The sequence below is a fragment of the Dama dama genome, chromosome 4 (genome assembly GCF_033118175.1).
Source record: "Dama dama isolate Ldn47 chromosome 4, ASM3311817v1, whole genome shotgun sequence".
Lineage (NCBI taxonomy): Eukaryota > Metazoa > Chordata > Mammalia > Artiodactyla > Cervidae > Dama > Dama dama.
This window is the reverse complement of record NC_083684.1, coordinates 14040358-14059936: the sequence shown is the minus strand read 5'-3', so window position 1 is coordinate 14059936 and position 19579 is coordinate 14040358. Positions and strand designations below refer to the sequence as shown.

The following is a 19579-nucleotide window of genomic DNA, read 5'->3' as shown; positions in this document are numbered from 1 at the left end:
ATGTTCACTAACCAAACCAGCCCTTTTGCTGTTCCCTGAACAGGCCTCACATATGCCCACCCCAGGCCCTTTGCACTGGCTCATCTCAGCCTGGAAATGTCCTTCCTCATATTCTCAGACCTTGTTCTTTCCTTCTACATAGATCAGAGCTCAAATGCCAACTCCTCAGAGAGGACTTCACTTATCTTCCTGTATAATGAATGCCTCACTCAACTACTTCATTTTTTCTCACTGCATTCAGTCACTACCTAACATATGTTTATTTGTATATTATGTGTCTCCTCTGACTTTAAGCTTCCTGAGGCCTGGCAGGAACTTCCCATTTTATTTATCACTGTTATTCCCTAGCCTCTAAAACAATGCATAGGAAATAACAGATATACAATAAATATAGACTTGCTGAAAGAAACAGACAGAGGGAAGAGAGGAAGAGAGGAAATATTCCTGGATCTTTTCATCCCTTGCCACCTCACCTGACCTTACCAACCTGGAGGAAGACGAATGGTCAAGGAAGTTAGAGATTCAAAGGACATGAAACTTCCAAACCTCAGAAGGTTTGGAAACAATATAATAGCTCTGGACAGAGGTTGCTTCAATTACTTCTTTCAAACCAAGTCTTGTGTGAGGACCTTCACATCCTCCTTCAAGCCACACCATTTTCCACTTTGTACCCTTTAAATTTAGTTTGAGTATTATATATTGTTACCATACCCAATAGCATGTAAAAGATACTCAATTTCTGTCCTCCCTATAGAATACAGGGATATCTAGCCAATACAAGGCAAGGTGTATGAGCTGATTTATTCTGCAACATTTATATCATATAAGTAATTTGCCTGCTCCTTAGACTTATTTAAATGTAAAGTCACCTGAATTCCTTTAAGTCACTGGACTTCCTCTATACCTCCCTGCAGGTCTCTTCCTCCTATTCTGGGAGGCTCCAGGGCTCATTACTCCACTACTTCAGTTTCTCTGGTGTAACCTTAGTAACTTCCCAGAGCAGTTGAGAAGCTCTGACGCAAGGGTCTGGCACATAGTAGGAGCTCAACAAACACTAAGTGTTGTTATGTTTCCTATTGCGATCATCGCCACAATCATCATCCTGGTTTATAATGGCATCTTTCCCAGCTCAGGAATTACTATCTTCTAGTTGACTTTCAAGTCAAAAGTCTAGCCTCATCACCTCTACAATCAGGGCCCCACCAGCTTCAACCTCTCGGGTCCTGGTTGACAGCTTCATCTCTTGTTTCTCTCTGATGTTATTAATGCTGGACTATAGTGAACTTAATTATTTTCTGACTCCATCTGCCATTTTCCCTTCTTCCTCTTTAAACATTCCATTCTACTCCTTTGTATTTCATGCTCCATGCCTTTAATTTTATTTTTTTACCTTTAGATTCATTCTTGTAGTTTCTGTAGATTCATTCTTGTATGTTAGATCTCTTTAACAAACAATGTTTGAACTAATTAACACTTTAATATATTTATTATCTTTGGAACACATCTTGATTGAGGTATAACATAAAGTGTATAGACTGATTAGTTGTTTCATATGGATACCTCTGTGAACTCACCAGATGGATGAAGATAAAGAACATTTTTAGTAACCCAGAAGGTTCCTTCAGACCTGTTTCCGATCAGAACTTCCCAGCGGAAACCACTGTTCTGACTTCTATCACTATTGATTAGTTTTTCCTGTTCTTGAACCTCTGCAATTTGACTTACTCCACTCGGGACGACGTCTCTGAAATTCTCCCATTTGTTGCGTGCGGCAGTTAACCAGCCATGCCGCTGTGCCCCCACTTATGTATCTGTTCCCTGCTGCTGGACACTTCAGCTGTTTCCGGCTTGGGGCTATTACAACGAAGCTGTTATGAACATTCTCAAACAACTCTTTGGGTGGGCGTAAGTACTTTTTCCCCTGTGGATGTGCCCTGGTTCAGTTGCCGGGTCATAGGAAAGGCATGTGTTACACTTTAGCAGATAACTGCCAGTTTTCCAGAGTGGCTGTACCAAATTTTACTCCCACCAGCTTTGCATGAGAGCTCCAGTTGCTCCGCATCCTTTGGTAATTGGTGGTGTCCGTCTTTTATTACACCCATTCCGGTGGGTGTGTAGTGGTATCTTGTTGTTTCAATTTCTATTTCCTTAATGAATAATGATGTTGAGCACCTTTTTACATGCTCTTTGATCACTTGGATATATCTTTTGTAAGGGCTGGCTTAACTTTTATTTCATATTTTTAAAGTGGATTTCCACATTGATTTTCAGGAGTTCTTTTATTATCTATATGGGAACGCAAATTTCTTCTCCTACCCTGTGGCTTGTCTTTACACTCTCTTTGTCTCTGATAACAGTCTCAATTTTAATTAAGTTCAATTGATCAGTTTTCTCTTTTACGGCTGGTGCTTCTCATATTCTATTTTAAAATCTTTAAACCATGATGACGTTCTCCTATGCTCTCTTGTAGCAGTTTTATTTTGTTTGTTTATTTCTCTTTCACATTTAGGTTTATGACCCACATAAGCTCCATGCATTTTTCTTAAATCCAGCTTAAAATTCACTTATTCAGAAACTCACTCATTCATGCTTTTAATCACTCCTCCATTTAACAGAATTTTTAAGCACCTACCATATGCCAGGTATTTGTGGGAGAACAAAAGCAATTAGAGTCAACATTTAAGGAACTTACAGGCTAGTAGGAGAAAGGGTTAGACTTGCACATAAACAATATTTAGAAAGTAGTAATTTAGTTGGAAATTATGACACAGCCTAATTATTTAGACATACCACCCAGAGTAATTTCCCCTTTGAACGTCGGCATAAATTCCACTCCCTACAGGCCATGATGCTGTCTTCCTCATCCTTCACTGGTCCCCCGAGTCCCTGCGCCTGGCTTGCGAGGCATCCACCATCTGGCCCACTCCTCCCTCCTCACCCTCACCGTCCTCTATCCCAGGCCCTCTGCACAGACCCGGCTGTTGGTCCTGCCACCTCTCACCTCCTAGCTGGACTCTTTCTCCCACCACTTTGATGCCTGAAAAACTGCTCGCTGCTCCAGCACCTCCTCTGTGAAGCCTCTCCTGGCTTTTTTCTGTCTCTTCATGCCTTGAAATCTGCCCCTGGAGCCAGATTTCTGGGTTCAAATACTCCTTCTATCACTTGCCAGCTCTGTAGCCCCGAGTGTGTTACTTAAACTATCTAAAACTCTGATACCTCATCGGGAAAAATTGTGATTCCTGCTATATAGGGTTCTGTGCAAATAAATAAGGTGACCCAGGTACAACTGTTTAACCAGTGTCTGGCACATAGTTAAGTACTCCATGAAGGTTCACTTTTTTAAAAAAGAACAAACGAAACGAGACAGTCATACCCAACCCACGAATGACATTTATCTGTTAACATACTGGTCTTTTTCACTAGACTGGGTGTTTCTTGAAATCAGAAGTAGTCATGTCCTTCATTTTTCTACAATTGCCACTTCTCCTAGGACCCCCCTGTGGAGTCCTTAGTGCAATTCACTGCGCAGGGAGCTTTACACACACTTCCCCAGCAGATCTTTACGAGGAACTGCAAGGTAAATATTGGGATCTCCATGCCATGGTTTACAAAGCCATGTCCCTCAGCTGATTGGTGGAGGAGCCAGGATTTTCACTCCCTGATTCACTGCAAAGTTTTGAGCCATTCATTATCCTGCCCTTCCCTCCATGTCCCCGGCACCTACACAGTGACCTTGGTAACCATCTGCTGAACAGAACTGAATCTAACAAGCTTCAATCTACCCAAGTTTGTCAGAAAGGAACCCGGGTTTATCTGTGTTGCTAAAGTTCTGAACATGACCCTCAAAGGTCAAGCAATCAGGGACTGAGACCCTTTTGGCAAAACAGACAGCACCGAGAGCAGGTGGCTGTTTTCAACTTTCCCTCTTGGGAAACGGCAGTTTCAACATCAGTAATTTGTACTTTGTGGCTTGAAGGCGTGCTCTTCAATTGATACAGTGCTGCCTTTCCAGAGGAACAGGTTGTTGCTTTTCACAAAATTTGTCCTATTTAACGAAACTTCTTGTTTGCTGTCTTAATTACCTACCATCTCGCCTACTGCTCTATTACAGTGGAAAGGTACCAAGCTTTTAAAATGCTGTCCCAAGAGGCGTGGGAAGATCCTTTTCAAGCAGATTCTGGAAGCTTGGCCTCTTCGGTTCAATTGTAAATATCATGAGAGCAGGAACCACCTCATATTTGTCGATATCTCCCATGGCACCTGACTCCGTTAGGCAGGAATTCAGTGGGTATTTGCTGACCCCACTATCTGTCTGCTTGTTTTGTGCTGGAGCTGGGTTAAGCCTTGGAAAGGAGAAAGGAGGAGTCAGATTCAGGGATTACCCTCCAGGAGCTTCTAGTCCAATGCAGGAGATAAAACTCAAACACAAATAAGGAGCATCTGATATGGAACATGGTGTTTGTGACAGTGATTCCCTGCAGCTCAGACAGTAAAGAACCTGCCTGCAGCGCAGGAGACCGAGGTTTGAAGCCCTGGTCAGGAAGATCCCCTGGAGAAGGGAATGGCAACCCACTCTAGTATTCTTGCCTGGAGAATTACAAGAACAGAGGAGCCTGGTGGGCTATAGTCCCTGGGGTTGCAAAGAATCAGACATGAGTGCCAGACATCAGATTGAGTGCCTAACACACTACACTGGGTTACCCCCCAATATACACACCCAAAGCATCACTTGTACCTAAAGATTGATGGGAAATTCTTTGCTATTAAAGCAAGCAGGGAAATACTGTGGAGTACTCTCTAACATGTATATGCATTTTAAGATAAAACCACAGGTTTCAGGATGCTTTATTTGGTAGACCTGTGCCCCCGCCTTTCTTTAGGAATGGTCTGGTGGGCATGATGTTGAACATTGCCACTGGCATCAGACAGAACTGGGTTTTCATTCAGACTCTGCTCCATCACTTTCTAACTGTGTGATTTTGAGCAAGTGGTCTGAGCTCTCTGAACCTCAGTTCTCATGATATTTATGAGGATTAGTGTTTTATGTAAGGCTTTTGTCACATACACGGTAGCTTTTATGCTCGTTGTGAGAATACAAGTGTGGGATGGATGGATGGAGTAGAGAACAGGCCAGTCTTGCCACAGCAAAAAGGGCACACGTTCCCTTTAACAAGAATACTTGGCAATTCTGTAGCATTTTGTACTCTTGAAGCACTTTCATAATCACACAAAAATCAAAGAAAGAAGAGCCATCCCAATTCTACCTATGAGAAAAGCTGAAGCCTCAAGAAATGCCCTGAGTCTTGCAAGAATTGGGACCGGTCATCTTGAGATCTGAACGAGTGCCTGGTTCAGTGTCTTTGACACCGGAGCCTGGGGATGTGTTAGGGGGTGGGGTGGGGAGGAGGGGCCTGCCTTTCAAGCTGCAGCCTTCCCATGCTGAGCCATGTGGGGCCTGCTGACCTGACCCACATGTTTGGAGACAGAGCCATAGAACCCACGTGGCTGGGGCAGCACACAAATCCTTCGCTTTCCCTGGTGAGAAGCTGGTACAAGCGATGGACTCCACTCTCCTTGTGGACACACAGATGTACAAAACCCCACATACAGTTGCAGGAAGCCCTGGGCACCCTGAAGCCCCTCCAGCACGCCCCCTCATAGAGGACTCAAGGCCATCGCTCAAGTCCTCGACAGCAACCATTTAGAACTTGACCCACTGCAGAAATCACAGACTCATTTCCTCCAGCAGACCAGTAGAAACAGTAAACCCAACATAACAAACCCTGGCAGTGTCATCCAGGGACAGCTCGCCCTCCCAACTCTGCAATCATCCAGATTCCAGAAAGTTTATCCTTCAAAAACAGCCAAAGTCAAACTGTCCATTTCCCTCCCAGACTTTGGCAAGTCTTGGTGGAGATGAGAATTGAGGTTATCTGTGTTTTAGAAATCAGAATTGCCAGTGTGTTGATAGAAGGGGGTGGAGAACAGGTATAATACACAGGTTACCTAGAATTGACTGGCTGAACCACAACCCAGGGCCTTCGTTGTCGTGAAAGATCGTCAAGATCTTTCGTCAAGATCGATCGTCATGCTCGTCAAGATCGAGCATGAAAGATAAGAACTCGACTGGCAGCTGAGGGAAACTCGGTAAGGCGTTAAGTTTGTGTGTTCATTCAGCACTCGTTTATTAAGCGCCCACTCACTACATGCCAGGCCCTGTTCTAAACACCCAGGAAACATCTGAGACTAGAACAGAAAAAAATCCTTGCCCTGAATGTAACCTCTGAGCTTACATTCTAGTGAGGGAGATGGACAAATACCAATAAGCATAATAAATAAGTTAATTTTATAGAATTCTAGAACACAGAAAGTGCTACAGGGAAAAAGAAGTTAAGCAGGATACAGGCATCAGGTGTGTGGGGGTGATGGAGAAATCAATTTGCAATGTTAAACTACATACAGGAAATCTACACTGAAGGTGACATTTGAGAAGATTTGAAGATGAGGAGACCACACGCATCTTGAAGCCCAGATGATGCCAGTGAAAACAGTAAGTGGTTAACATTCACACATTCACTCACCAAATACTTACTGAGTGCATTAAGAGCTAGTTGCTTGTGGTAGGCTGAATAAAGGCCCCCAAAGACACCCAGGTCCTAACCCCTGAAACCTGTCTGTGTCTGTCAGCTATATGGCTAAAGGGACTTTTCGGATGTCAGGAAGTTAAGGATTTTAAAACAGGGAGATGGTCCTGGATTATCCAGTGGGCCCTAAATGCAATCATGGGGGTCCTTATACAAGGGAGGTAGAGGGAGATTTGACTTTATAGAAGGAAAAAAGTGAGGTGAGGATGACAGCAGAGAGAAAAAGGTGGTGGGAGGCGGGACCACGAGCCAAGGAAGCTGGAAAAGGCACTCTTGCCTGGAGACTTCAGAAGGAAGTTGCCCTCTGACATCTTGAACTTACTCCCATAAGACTCATTTTTGACTTGTGACCCTTAGAACTGTAAAAATAGATCTGTGTTGTTTTACACCACCAGGTTTGGGGTGATCTGTTGCAGAAGCCACAGCAAACTAGTACAGCACTCTTTTAGACGAGGATATAGTGAAGAACAAAACTGATGAAAATCCCTGCCATGTGGATCCCCTGGTCACTCATTCTGTGCCTGGCGCTGGCCTGTGTCTTCGATACGTAGCATTCTTTTAATGATCACATCCATCCTAGGAGATGGCTGCTATTTGAGCTGAGACCGTGTAACTTGGAGACCCTGTTCTTTACCCGTTGGAGGGTCTTCTGCTTATGCCCGATTAGACTGCTTGTTGTATGATAGCTATCTTGGGTGTGCTAGTGATATGCTTATGTCATATCTGATGCCACGGGTCACTCTGGGTGCCTGGGACACGGTCCCCTTCTTCTCTCCCCAGACCATGAGTAAGGCCCCTCCCGAAGACAGGAGGACCAGCAACAAGTAGCATCCTCTGCATGAACTGCCCCGAACTGCCCCCATAATCTGCGTTACATCAGATGGTGACAACTCAGAGGCAGGCACTTCTTCTAAGGGCTATAAGGACATTATTTCATCCTCACTGTAGCTAGCCCTGTGAAGTATGTTCCAATGTCACCCCCATTTCACAGGGCAGGAACCAGAGGCACTGGGAGTTTAAACAACTGATCAAAGGTCTTATGACTCATAAGGTTTGGGAGCCAAGATTCAACCTCTTAACTGTTTTTAAGGCTCATCGGCAACAGAGCTAAGACTTATTGAGCAACTGCTGTGTGTCAGGCAAGCTTCATTTAAGTTTTGCAACTCTCTGAATGAGGGACATGTACTGTCTCTGTCTTACGGATGATGAAACTGAGGCGTCATCAGGTTTCGAGAGGATCAAAACCTAGGCGGTAAGGCTGGAGCCCCTGTTCTCACCTCCGCGCTGTCCTTTAATTACACACGCACTTTGTCCCAGGCACTATACGAAGTCCCGAGGGCGATGCAGTGAATGAAATCAAGACAATAGAAGTAGTGGTTAAGCAGTTTGACTTTAGGGTCCCAGGAACCACCTGCGTGCTCTTGGGCAAATCATGTAAGTGTTCTGAGACTCAGTTTTCTCACCCATAATATGAGAACGGTACCAGGACCGACCTCAGGGCTGCTGCAAGGATGATGTGAGAACCAGCACTGGTAGCCGTCAATACATGCCAGCTGATGTCATGCTGTTGCTACCAGTATAATAAGCTCCATCTCTGCCCTTAACTAGAGAAGAAGCACAAGCAGTGTAGCCATCACTGTCCCTCCCACATTAACTCCGATGATAATTTAAGGAACCCTGAACTAGGCTGAGACCTCCTGCTTGTCCAACCCGAATGGCAGACTAAAGACAAAATCAGGGAACCTGTGCCTTCCGCTGGTCCCAACCTGCTGGAGGGGGTCAGCACCTCAAGGAACACAGTGGACACCCTTAAGGAAAGAAAGTGCTAGAAAATCCTACCAGGGCATGTGATTCTGAATTGAACATGCACATGCTGGACTTTCCTGGAACTTTGCCAGGCCCAGAGGTGAAGATGGAGGAAGACGCTACATCTCCACTAACTGAGGCTTCCATCTTGGCTTCCTTGTCGCTGGACCAGGCCTTGCTGGCACCAGCAGAGAGCTGTCCTGCAGTCTCTTCCCATTAGTTGAAGGAAACCTCTTCTAGGGAATGGTGGAGGAAAAGGACATACTTCTGTTTTCTCTGTGTAGATTTATCAACCCTAAATGGTGACTTCTATACTTGGACAATTGTATATCTGAATGCAGAAGAATGAAGCGGGACCCCTAGCTCACACTGTCTACAAAAATTAACTCAAAATGGACCACAGACCTAAATATAAGTGCTAAAACGATAACATTCACAGAAGCACACAGAGGCATACATCCCTGGGACCACAGATTCAATAATGGTTTCTTAGATACAACACCAAAAGCAGAAGAGATAAAAGAAAAATTAGATTAAACTGGACTTAATTGAAATTTTAAAACTTTTGTACCTCAAAAGGCACCATCAAAAAAGTGAAAAGACTGCCCAAAGAATGAGAGAAAATATTGCAAAGCATATATTTGAAGAGGGATTTACATCTACAATATATAAAGAACTCTTACAACTCAGTAATGATTAAAGAAAAAAACTCCAAATACCCCAGTTGAAAAGTAGCAAGTGATGTGAGAGGATGTTTCCTCAGAGAAGATACACAAATGGCCAATTAGCACGTGGAAAGATGTTCAACATCATTAGTTATTACGGAAGTGCCAATCAAAACCACAATGAGATACCACCTCATTGTATCTAGGATGACTAAAATAAAAACAGCAGACAATAACAAATGAGGGAGGATGTAGACACACTGGAACTCTCAGATGCTGCCGGTAAAACTACAAAATGGGGCAGACACTTTGAAAAACAGTTTGGCAAATCCTCAAAATGTGAGACATATTCATCCTAGGATCCAACAATTTCTTTTTTTTTTTTTTTCCAACAATTTCATTCACTTAAATTTCACAATTTAAGAGAAATGCAAACATACGTACACATTAATAACTTGAACATCCATGTTATTCATGACAGCCAAAAACAGGAAACAACTCAGATGTCTCTCAGCTGATGAGCAGATAAACAAAATGTGGTTTGTTCATACAATGGAATATTATTTATCCACAAAAGGAATGAGGTACTGATTCATACAACAACATAGGTGAAGCTCAAAAACATGCTAAAAAGTCAGTTACCAAAACATGCACAGATGGTATGATTCCATTTATATCAAAACACACACACATGGTATGATTCCTTTTGTATGAAATGTCCAGACTAGGCAAATCCATAGAGAGAGAAAGTAGGTTTGTGGCTGCCTAGAACCGGGTAGGGGAGGGGATGCAGAATGAGGGGTGACTGCTCATGGGTATAGAATTCTTTTAGGGGTGATGAAAATGTTCTAAAATTAGACAGTGGTAATAGTTACACAATACTGAATATACTAAAGGCCACTGAATTGAGTACTCTAAAGGAGTGAATTTTATGGTAAATGAATTAGATCTTAAAAAAGCTATTATTAAAAAAAATCATTATCAGTCCTCCATTGTCCTTGAAGAAGTCATCAGAGACTTCTCTTTAGTTAATGCCAGTTCCACTTCGTACCTGAGTATGGATAAACTGGGGTTCTGGCTGAAACTTGTCTTTTCTGTCCATCTTCTGTGCCACGGAAGTTCTTGGTAAATGTCTACCCCAAGTTAACCAAATTCTCTCCTGACTCCAAGCCCTTTTCTTTATCTGCTTTGCCCATTTTGCCTGGTTACCTACTACCATCCTTCACACATCAGCAGTCTCTGGCTCCAAGACATTATTAGGGGTCCCTGGGGGTCCCTTTTTTGCTGGTATTCCAAAGATACAGAGCATAAGAAAGAACAGAGGAAAGGAAGAAGGGAGGATCGGAACCAAAATTTTTCCACATTCACCTACTCTTTTTCTTGTTTGCTGAGAAGGTTGGATTTCTCAGCCCTGTAGCCACGGTGACCATTTGAACCTCTTAGATCATAGAATGGCTTCTCAGTTTCCTATGAATCTACCAAAACCTTTGGCCTTTGAAAGAACATCCAAACCTTGTTTTTCTACTCTTTGGCTCAGAAATCCAGAGTTGGGAATCTAGCCAATGCACGCGTGCTCAGTCACTCAGCTGTGTCCGACTCTTTGCATCCCATGTAGCCTGCCAAGCTCCTCTCTCCATGGGATTTCTCAGGCCAGAATACTGGAGAGGGTTGCCATTTCCTCTTCCAAGGAATCTCCCCAACCCAGGGATTGAACCTGCATCTCCTACGTCTCCTGCATTGGCAGGTGGATTCTTTACCACTGAGCCACCTGGGAAGCCTAATCTAGCCAAAAAAAAAAGACACTAACAAGAACCTGAAGATAGAGAGAGATGTGGGGTGGACCCTAGAAATACACACATGAGGTCACAGATCTTCTGTCAAAATGTCCACCTGCAGGCTGGTGCATATCATACCATGTTCCAAAGATGGAATAATTTGCATCCCTTAGAAGAATTTAGTGATCTGGGAAAGATACTTGTATAGTAAGTGAAAAAAGCAGGTTATAAACTGGTGGGTTATAAACCTATTGCCAATATGTAAACTGTGCATCAAAAAATTTTTTTAAATGGGGGAAAAATACACCAGAAGGATTTCAGGGGTTTTCTTTTTTTTAACTTTAAACTTTTTATTTTGTATTAGGGTATAGCCGATTAACGATGTCGCGGTGGTTTCAGGAGACCGGGGAAGGGACTCAGCCACACATATACGTGTATCCATGCTGTCCCCAACCCCCCTCCCATCCAGGATGTCACAGCACCGAGCAGAGTCCCATGTGCTGTCCGGCAGGTCCTTGTTGGTTCGGGGGTTTTCTTTTGGTAATGGGGTTATGGGTGTCTTTTTCATTTCTTGGTTAACAACACGAGGGGTTCTACAATGAATATATACGAATTTTACAATCACAGAAAGCAAATCCCCTTAGTTCTCTCTCTCTCCACTGCTCTCTCCTGGGGAATTCACTCTGTACCTGCTTTGCTCATCAACCCACCTCTGGCTCCACACCCTCATCGGGAGCTGCACCCTCAGCATCTTGCCAGGTGTTCCTGAAGGCCGCTCAGCACGTCCCTCCTGGTCCCCAGGAGGAAGGCAGGCTGGCTCATCCCCACCTGTCCCAACACAGGGCTCCCACATGCCTCCCCGCTCGCCGTGTGCAAGGAAACTCCAGCCTCCTGCTGGTGCTTGACCTCGAGAGTCCACTTCCAGCTGCAGCAGGCGGCCCTGTGTCTGCACCTGGTTCCTACTCCTGGAAGGAACCTGAAGAGCAGAGGCCCCAGGTCTCACCGTTGTTGGAGGAACAGGAAGTCCGTGGCGACTTTTCTGTCTGCATGTCCTGATTTGCCATGAGAAAGACTTCTCCCGGCCATTTTCTTTTTTTTTCTCCCGGCCATTTAAAAACCATCCAAACTGTCCCTAAACAGCGTACGAAGTGATCAAAGGTGTTTTCATGTAACCTGGACCCGCAGCCATCTCAACAGTCAGTCCGACGCTTGGTGACTTTCAGAGGAAATGAGTACAAGCCAGTAATGCGGATAGAGCTGGAATGCACTTATATATTTTGTGAGTTGATATTCCCTGGCAGCTCAGTTGCTAAATAATCTGCTTGCAATGCAGGCGACCCCGGTTCAGTTCCTGGGTTGGGAAGATCCCCTGGAGAAGGGATGGGCTACCCACTCCAGTATTCTTGCATGGAGAATCCCCATGGATAGAGGGGCCTGGCGGGCTACAGTTCATGGGATGCAAAGAGTCGGATACGACTGAGCGGCTACATGTCCACGTACACATCTACCTTATTCCTGGGGTGGAATCAAATTAGAGAAAACCTGGAAGGAAAAAATTAGTGGGTCAAACATTTGCAGGCTTACCACGCACCTGACACATCCTCAGAGCACTTGTGAAATACCGTGGCTTTATCAAAGCAATAAACAAATCCCGGGTGATTTTTCCTGCAGAACTTCCTGGTCACGAGTTACACCCACATGAAGCCTAACAAGGAAGGCTCCCAGGGTAAGACAGACAGTCTCGGGTTCAAGAAAGTCGCATGCGTCTTGGCCCCTGCAGCCTTTTGAGCTAATTACCCTGGCCTGTGAGTGAAACACAGGGGGAATTCAGGATCGAGATAAATCAGACGTCCTACCATTGACCTTTGGTGTTTTTGAAACTGAGAAGAAAGACATGGTGTGCCAGGCTTCCTCATCGGTCTGGTATTTCACCTGTCTTCCTAAGAAAGGCAAATAAACCACAACATATTTTTTTTTCCATGTAGAACTGCGCCCTTTTTTCATGGCTATATCTGGGTACTGTTTGGCAATGAGAATTGAGTAGAATAGAGGTGGGGAAACATTTTTAAAATACCACTCTCTTGTCAAATATTTAAAGTAAAATAATGAATAGGTGAGAGACAGGTCCCATCTGTCAACTCTTTTCTGTTCCTGCCACCCAAATGCAGGCCTCCATTACACGTTTCTTAGGCTACCATGGTTGACATTTCCTCCCAATCCATCTTATCAAGACTGGAGATGCTGAGGTCCCCAGAGGAGAAGCGTAGATGGTCTTCATTCTGCCATCCCCAAGGTTTGTTTTATTTATTTATTTTGCCATCCTCAGGGTTTGGGTTTTTGTCTGTTGGGCTCCATGAGCTGAGCTGAAATGGAAACACTGGGATGGTAAAGGAGGTTTTGAGGGAGCAACAGGGGAAGAAAGAGAGACCAAGGATGGCTGGAAGAGGAACCTGGGGTGTCATCATTGGTCTCCATGTGAACCACCTTCCTTGTTTTCCTGGGAGACCTTCAGTAAAATATGTATTTCTTTTTTAAAAAATACCCATTTCTTGTTGGTGTATTACGAAGTTGGATTTCTTTGTTGGCAGAATTCATTCATCCAACAAATATTTAATTGAGAGCCTGATTCACCAGGCAGTTTTCTAGGTGCAGAGGGTAGAGTAGTGAATAAAATACACCCAACACAGGACAACTTGGATGAAAACAAACAACATGGATGGATCTCCAGGGAACACTGCTGAGCGAACCCCTGTCCTGTATGACTCTGATGCCCCTCACTGCCCTGGTTCTCAGCATCAGGCCAGACAGGACTCAGTCCTGGATTCCAGCCCCTCCAGGCCCTCCTGCAGTGGGGACCGCCACACCAGCCCGCTGGCCCGCTGGGTGTACCACGAGGCACCTGTCTTTGCCTCTGTTTCTCTGCCTTAGAAGATCTTCAGAGGAAGAAGCCATGTAAACAATAAAATAAGGTCTGGAAGGGCTTTAAAGTTTTATTTTATATTATGCCATGCCTTGCATGGGATGACCACAAAGCACATGCCTACTGGGCCAGCTGGGTGAAGAAGCTAGAACTCACAACCCGGTCCACTGGGAAGTGGAGAGAGAGGGAGGGGAGAGGTAGGTGGGGAGGGGGGAGCGGTGATAAATGTTTCTGTGTCTCTTCTCCAGTGCGTCACATGTGCCCATTCTAGGGACAATGATTATGTGACAATACAGTTTCTGATTCATGTTCATGGTCTTTGTATTCACGGAAGGGGACTTTATTACAAGGGCTAGAGCTAATCAATAAATATTTGATTGACTTTCAAGCAAGGTCCTCATGGCCAAAATAAAATGAAAGAAAAGATACCGACAAGTTCTGTTTTCAGAAGTTTGACTCAAAGCAACCACAGAAAGAATAAGTGCGAAATGGAATGAACGGACCACCTCTCCTGCACCTCCCCCAGGGGCCGGACCTGCCGTGAGCTGGGCGGAGCTGGTCCCCAGGACCAAAGCCTCCAGGTTGTCAGGTCCTTGGGACCGGCTCCTCCTGGGAAGGGGCCTGCTTCTCCGGGTCCCAGCCTGCGTCTGGGATGAACAGCCCGTGGATATCCAGGTGCATCTCCACATCGACGGACGCACGGGCCAATTCCGTAAAAGTTCTGGCATCGAGAACCAGCAGAAAAGGCGACTTCTGAGGATCAGTAGAGACAATGGCCGATAAGATAATCCCTTTGGGGAAACAAAGACAGACACTTTGTAAAAGTGCAGCCTTGCCTTGCACCTCGTTCAGCCGGGGGCTAAGTGTCTCAGCTCTGTCTCCCTGTCCTTCGACTGTACCTAATGGAAACAAAAGGGAAGTGAATTTGAAAGGGCTTGGCTGGGCCCGTCCCCTCACCTTTCTGAGCCTCAGTCTCTTCATCTGTAGAGTGGGCATAATCCGCGCCACTCTCAGGGGGCTGCTGAGAGGATCTTTCAGGGTCAGTTACGAAAGCACTTTGTGAATTACTGCACGTTCAGAAGAATGGCTGTTTTCCTACTATTTAGAAATTCCAGTTACAGTCACTCAGCTTCAACACCGCACTTTAGCCTAAACTCAGCCCAGCTGCGTTCAAGTGGCATCTGAGTAAGTCCAGTCCACCTCACGTATGTGCAGCTTTCCCCTTTGTGAAATGAGAACAGTCTAGGTATTCACTCTCAAAGGGACAGAGGGCTAAACAAAATAGAGCAATAAACTTCCAGCAAATATTCTTGATTCGTCCCGAGGCCTCCCGGGTTTCAGAGTGGCTGAGCACAGCTGAGGTCAAATCAGCTTGGACTGAAACCCTCCCCTGTATGTGCTGGGCGTGCAACCGTGGGTAAGTGACCTCACTCTCTGAGCCTTTCCTCTGGTGGAATGAAGGCAAGGCTGCTCCCTCCCCACAGAATGTGCAGGGCATACCGGCCCAACCCAGGGGGAGGCCAGCCTCGGCAGGAGGTGGCACCAACTGTCCCCCACCTTAGAGGTGTCGGTGACGCGGGTCACTGCCTGGCATGCTGCACCGAGGAGGTCGATAGGAAGACTTGCCCAGGTAGAAAACCACTCCCTTCTCGCCCGAGGGAAGCAGCTGGCAGGCTCAGTGGGCAGTCTGCCCTCCCCCCAGGTGTTGGCAGCCCCACCCAGGCTTCTAGTTACCCTCCTTGGCATCCCCAGGGGGACAGGCAGGGCATTTCTGGGGCAAAATCAAGGAGGGAAAGGAACTTTTGGAACTTTTGGAAACCTAGAGGAGAGAGCAATCCCGCGAGCTTTTTGAGGGGCTCCCTGGAAAGTTTACGTGCTCAGAGGAGTTACAAGTTCTGACCCAGCCACTGCAATGAATTTTAAAACCAAGATTCCACACTCTGGGCCAGGGCAGTGTTGCTCTGCAGAAAGTAAGTGGGCTTTCGTGTTAGTCTCCCCCAAAAGGAGGTCTCGCCTTCTGCCCTTGGGAGATGACGCCCAAGTCCTTGGACTGTTGGTCTGAGAGGGTCTTTGTTTACCTGAGGCTATGCCATCCAACCCGGCCTAGCAAAGTGATTCAGGGGAAGCCTTGGGCCACAGGGCTTCCCAGGAGGCACTAGTGGTAAAGGTCTCACCTGCCAAGGCAGGTGACATAACAGATGCAGGTTGCATCCCTGGGTCAGGAAGATTCCCCCGGAGGAGGGCATGGCAGCCCCCTCCAGTGTTCCTGCCTGGAGAATCCCATGGACAGAGGAGCCTGGTGGGCGACAGTCCACGGGGACGCAAAGAGTGGGACACCACGGAAGCAATTAGCACTTGGGCCACAGCCGTCAGCTCGACCTCCAGAGGGGCGAAGACTAGAAGTCCACGCGGTCCGCGCGCCCACACCCCACACGGGCTCCGACCCCAGGCTGAGGGAGCACCCCCTGGTTGGCCGCGCTCCATGGGGGTCGTTGGGGAAGTGGGTGTGGTCCGTGACTCCCGCAGGGAGGACCACCGGAGACTCGACCCACGGGACTCTCCCGGATCCCGTCCCACGCGTTTTCTTTCTCAGCCTGTACCCTTCCGCTGAGATAAACCGTCACCACGAGTGTAACAGCTTTCAAGCGTGTTCTGTGGGTGCTCCTACTGAAGCTGAGGGTGGGCTTGGGGACCCCTGAACTTGCAGCTGATGTCAGAAGTAGGGGTGGGCTTGGGGACTCCCTCGCCCTACCGCCTTGCACTCGGAACCGCCTGGACTTCAAAGCATGGCTGCACAAACTGTGTGGTGAGGGCGGGGTCACTGCCCCCCGCCCCCCAAACGGTGTCTCGGTTTGAGGGGTGACCACAGTGCAGCAGGCGGGTTGCACCTCCCGGGCCTTACCATCATCCTCGTCCTTGGCACCCGGCGTGGGCACGAACAAGGGCTCCGCTGGCCAGCAGTGTGCCTCTCCCCACTCCAAGGAGGACTTCGTGAGAATGTCATATTTTATTATCTGCGCATGCAAAGGGGAGAAACGCGAAATGAATGGTTGCAGAGCGTGCTCATTCTCGGCGAACAGGAAGGCATCAAGGCCCCAGAGAGGGGGTGAGCGCCTCAGATGCGGACCTCACACTAGCAAGCATAGGCCCCAGATGACACCTGCCTCTGGTCAGCGCAACAACGGAAAGGAAAGCCGCTCCTTCCTTCTCCGACTTTAAGCTAAGGTCCTCCCGCCACCGCAGAGCTGATACACATACTGAATTCTTTAAGAAATAAGCACCTTGGATTTATCTGGTATTGGGCACTATATTGCAATTTTTATACATATCAGATAATCTAACATATTCAATGCCCAACCTTTAAAGCATAACACGCTTCCTTTATTGCTTTCCAAGCGTGAGTCCTGGGCCTTCTCTCTGTCTGTAATAAGCCTCTTTCCCTCAGGGTGTGGGATTAATGGGGAGTGACTCGGGGTGTGTGGATGGGTGTGTGGGAACCTTAATTTTTCTCATTGTGCATTCCTGTACTGCTTGCGTTTTTAAAAAAAGATTTTCCATTTTCTTACTAAAAACTGAAGCTACTAAGGAAAAGTGATGTCTGTATAGCACTCAGCATGGTTCCTGGGAAACAGCAAGCAAGTTCAACAAATAGCAGTTTAAGAACCAAAATATGAACCGCTGTGCTGAACGCCTGAAACTAGCATGATATTGTAAATCAACCGTGTTGTTGTTGTTGTTTAGTCGCTAAGTCGTGTCTGACTCTGTGACCCCACAGACTGTAGCCTGCCAGGCTCCTCTGTCCATGAGATTTCCCAGGTAAGAACACTGGAGTGGGTTGCCATTTCTTTCTCCAGGGGGTCTTCCGGACCCAGGGATTGAACCCTCGTCTCCTACATTGGCAGGTGAATTCTTTACCACTGAGCCACTATACTTGAATAAAAAAATTTAAAAAAGCAAAATAAATCCTCCAAGTTTCAACTCTACCTTCTCTGTTTGAGACAATGAGTTCCTTGAGGGCAGGAACTAGGATCCTCCTGTCCATTTGCTTTTCCTGGATGCCTAAGCTGGTGCTCAATAAACATACACCTGATAAAGAAATCAGTGGATAAACTCCGGCCACCACATCTTACCTGAGTGAAGCCCATTAGGTGCAGTTACTTCTCCTGGGTGCTCCGTCACTGCTACCAGCATATTTTGTCCCAAACCGACCTCACTCTCTGACCTACCCCCACCCCCAAGGGGACCGCAGTCCTGCCCTCCCTGAGAACTCAGCTTTGCAGACAGACATGACCATCCCAGGCTGCCACCCGCCGGGGACCAGTACCTTGGTTGGGATGGGGCTCCACTGGACTCCAGCAGCAAAGACATATCGGTATGGCTTCCCATTGTGGGCATAATTGATCCGAGGCAGTTCTAAGCCTGGAGACAGATGACGCGGCTGACAGGGCCCTCTTCAGGAGGGCTGGGGCCACCGCCCTGCGTGGCATCCAGGCCCATCCAGGTATCCTATCTACAAAAATGACTCCCAGGCCAGGATCCCTGAACTTCACTCAGGCCCTGAGTTGGATCAAGGGTGGTCAAAGGGCAGGAGGAGGGAACCTCAGATAATTACCCCAGCTCTATTAGAAGCTTTGGGAGCAAGGTAAGATAGACCTTGGTTTTTAAGTGTATAAACATCTTTAATTATCCAAGATAGAAATCAAAGAGAATTGCATGATTAAAATCAGAGGCCACTGCAACTTTTTAAAAGCTCTTTTAAAAAAAAGTATGTGCATGCAAATGTATGTGGGTGTGAACAGAAACTTCTGAAGCATGGAGGAAGCATCAGTGGGGAATATTTAAATAAATCTAATGAAATCATATAATAAAAAGTAATACAAAGAATTTTAGTAACATGGGGAAATGTCCCCATCATAACATTAGATGTAAAACGCTGCTTAGAGAATTATCACCACTATATTATAAATGTAGAGAATTATCATCACTATGTTATAAATGTAGAGGAAAAGTTTAGAAGTGCTGCTAGGGTGATAACTTGCTTATTGTGGCTCATAGTTTATATTGTCCATTCTAAGTTTCTCATGTGAAAATTTCATTATATCTATTACTTTTGTAATCCAAAAAAGCCTTCAAATTTCACCCATGTCCATGTATACATATTTACATTATGTCTGCTGTGTCAAACGGAGAAGGCAATGGCAACCCACTCCAGTACTCCTGGAAAATCCCATGGACGGAGGAGTCTGGTAGGCTGCAGTCCATGGGGTCGCGAAGAGTCGGACACGACTGAGCGACTTCACTTACACTTTTCACTTTCATGCGCTGGACAAGGAAATGGCAACCCACTCCAGTGTTCTTGCCTGGAGAATCCCAGGGACGGGGGAGCCTGGTGGGCTGCCGTCTACGGGGTCGCACAGAGTCGGACACGACTGAAGTGACTTAGCAGCAGCTGTGTCAAATTAAACTTCTAAGTACCCCCGCCCTGTGGCATGGGGCAGCGATGTGGGGAGCAGGCCCCTGGAGCCCTGCCCCTCCACTCCCCAGCCGTGTCCTGGGCAGGCCCGTTCACTCCTCACCGACGACCTGAGCACACCCTGCCCTGAGCCAGGGACACAGGCCCTGCCCCACGGGCTTCTGTTCTAGGACAGTGGTTCTCAGTGGGGTCGCAGGCCCCGGACGCTGCTCGACAGCCGGCAGTGCCCAGTGCCGCCCCCTCCACGAGGAGCGACCCCGCCCCGTGTCCGCAGCGCTGGGCTGGGGAGGCTTGCT

General features: G+C 46.7%; 1 protein-coding gene across 1 annotated transcript in view; it reads right to left on the bottom strand.

Moving 5' to 3' along the window:
• Positions 1 to 13855: 13855 nt before the first annotated feature.
• Positions 13856 to 19579, bottom strand: part of BCO1 (beta-carotene oxygenase 1) — a 29517-nt gene continuing 23793 nt past the window's right edge. The window contains 4 exon segments of the mRNA XM_061138188.1: positions 13856 to 14400; positions 14402 to 14601; positions 16713 to 16824; positions 18135 to 18229. Coding sequence (XP_060994171.1) covers positions 14173 to 14400; positions 14402 to 14601; positions 16713 to 16824; positions 18135 to 18229 — 635 coding nt within the window. The 3' untranslated portion in view covers positions 13856 to 14172.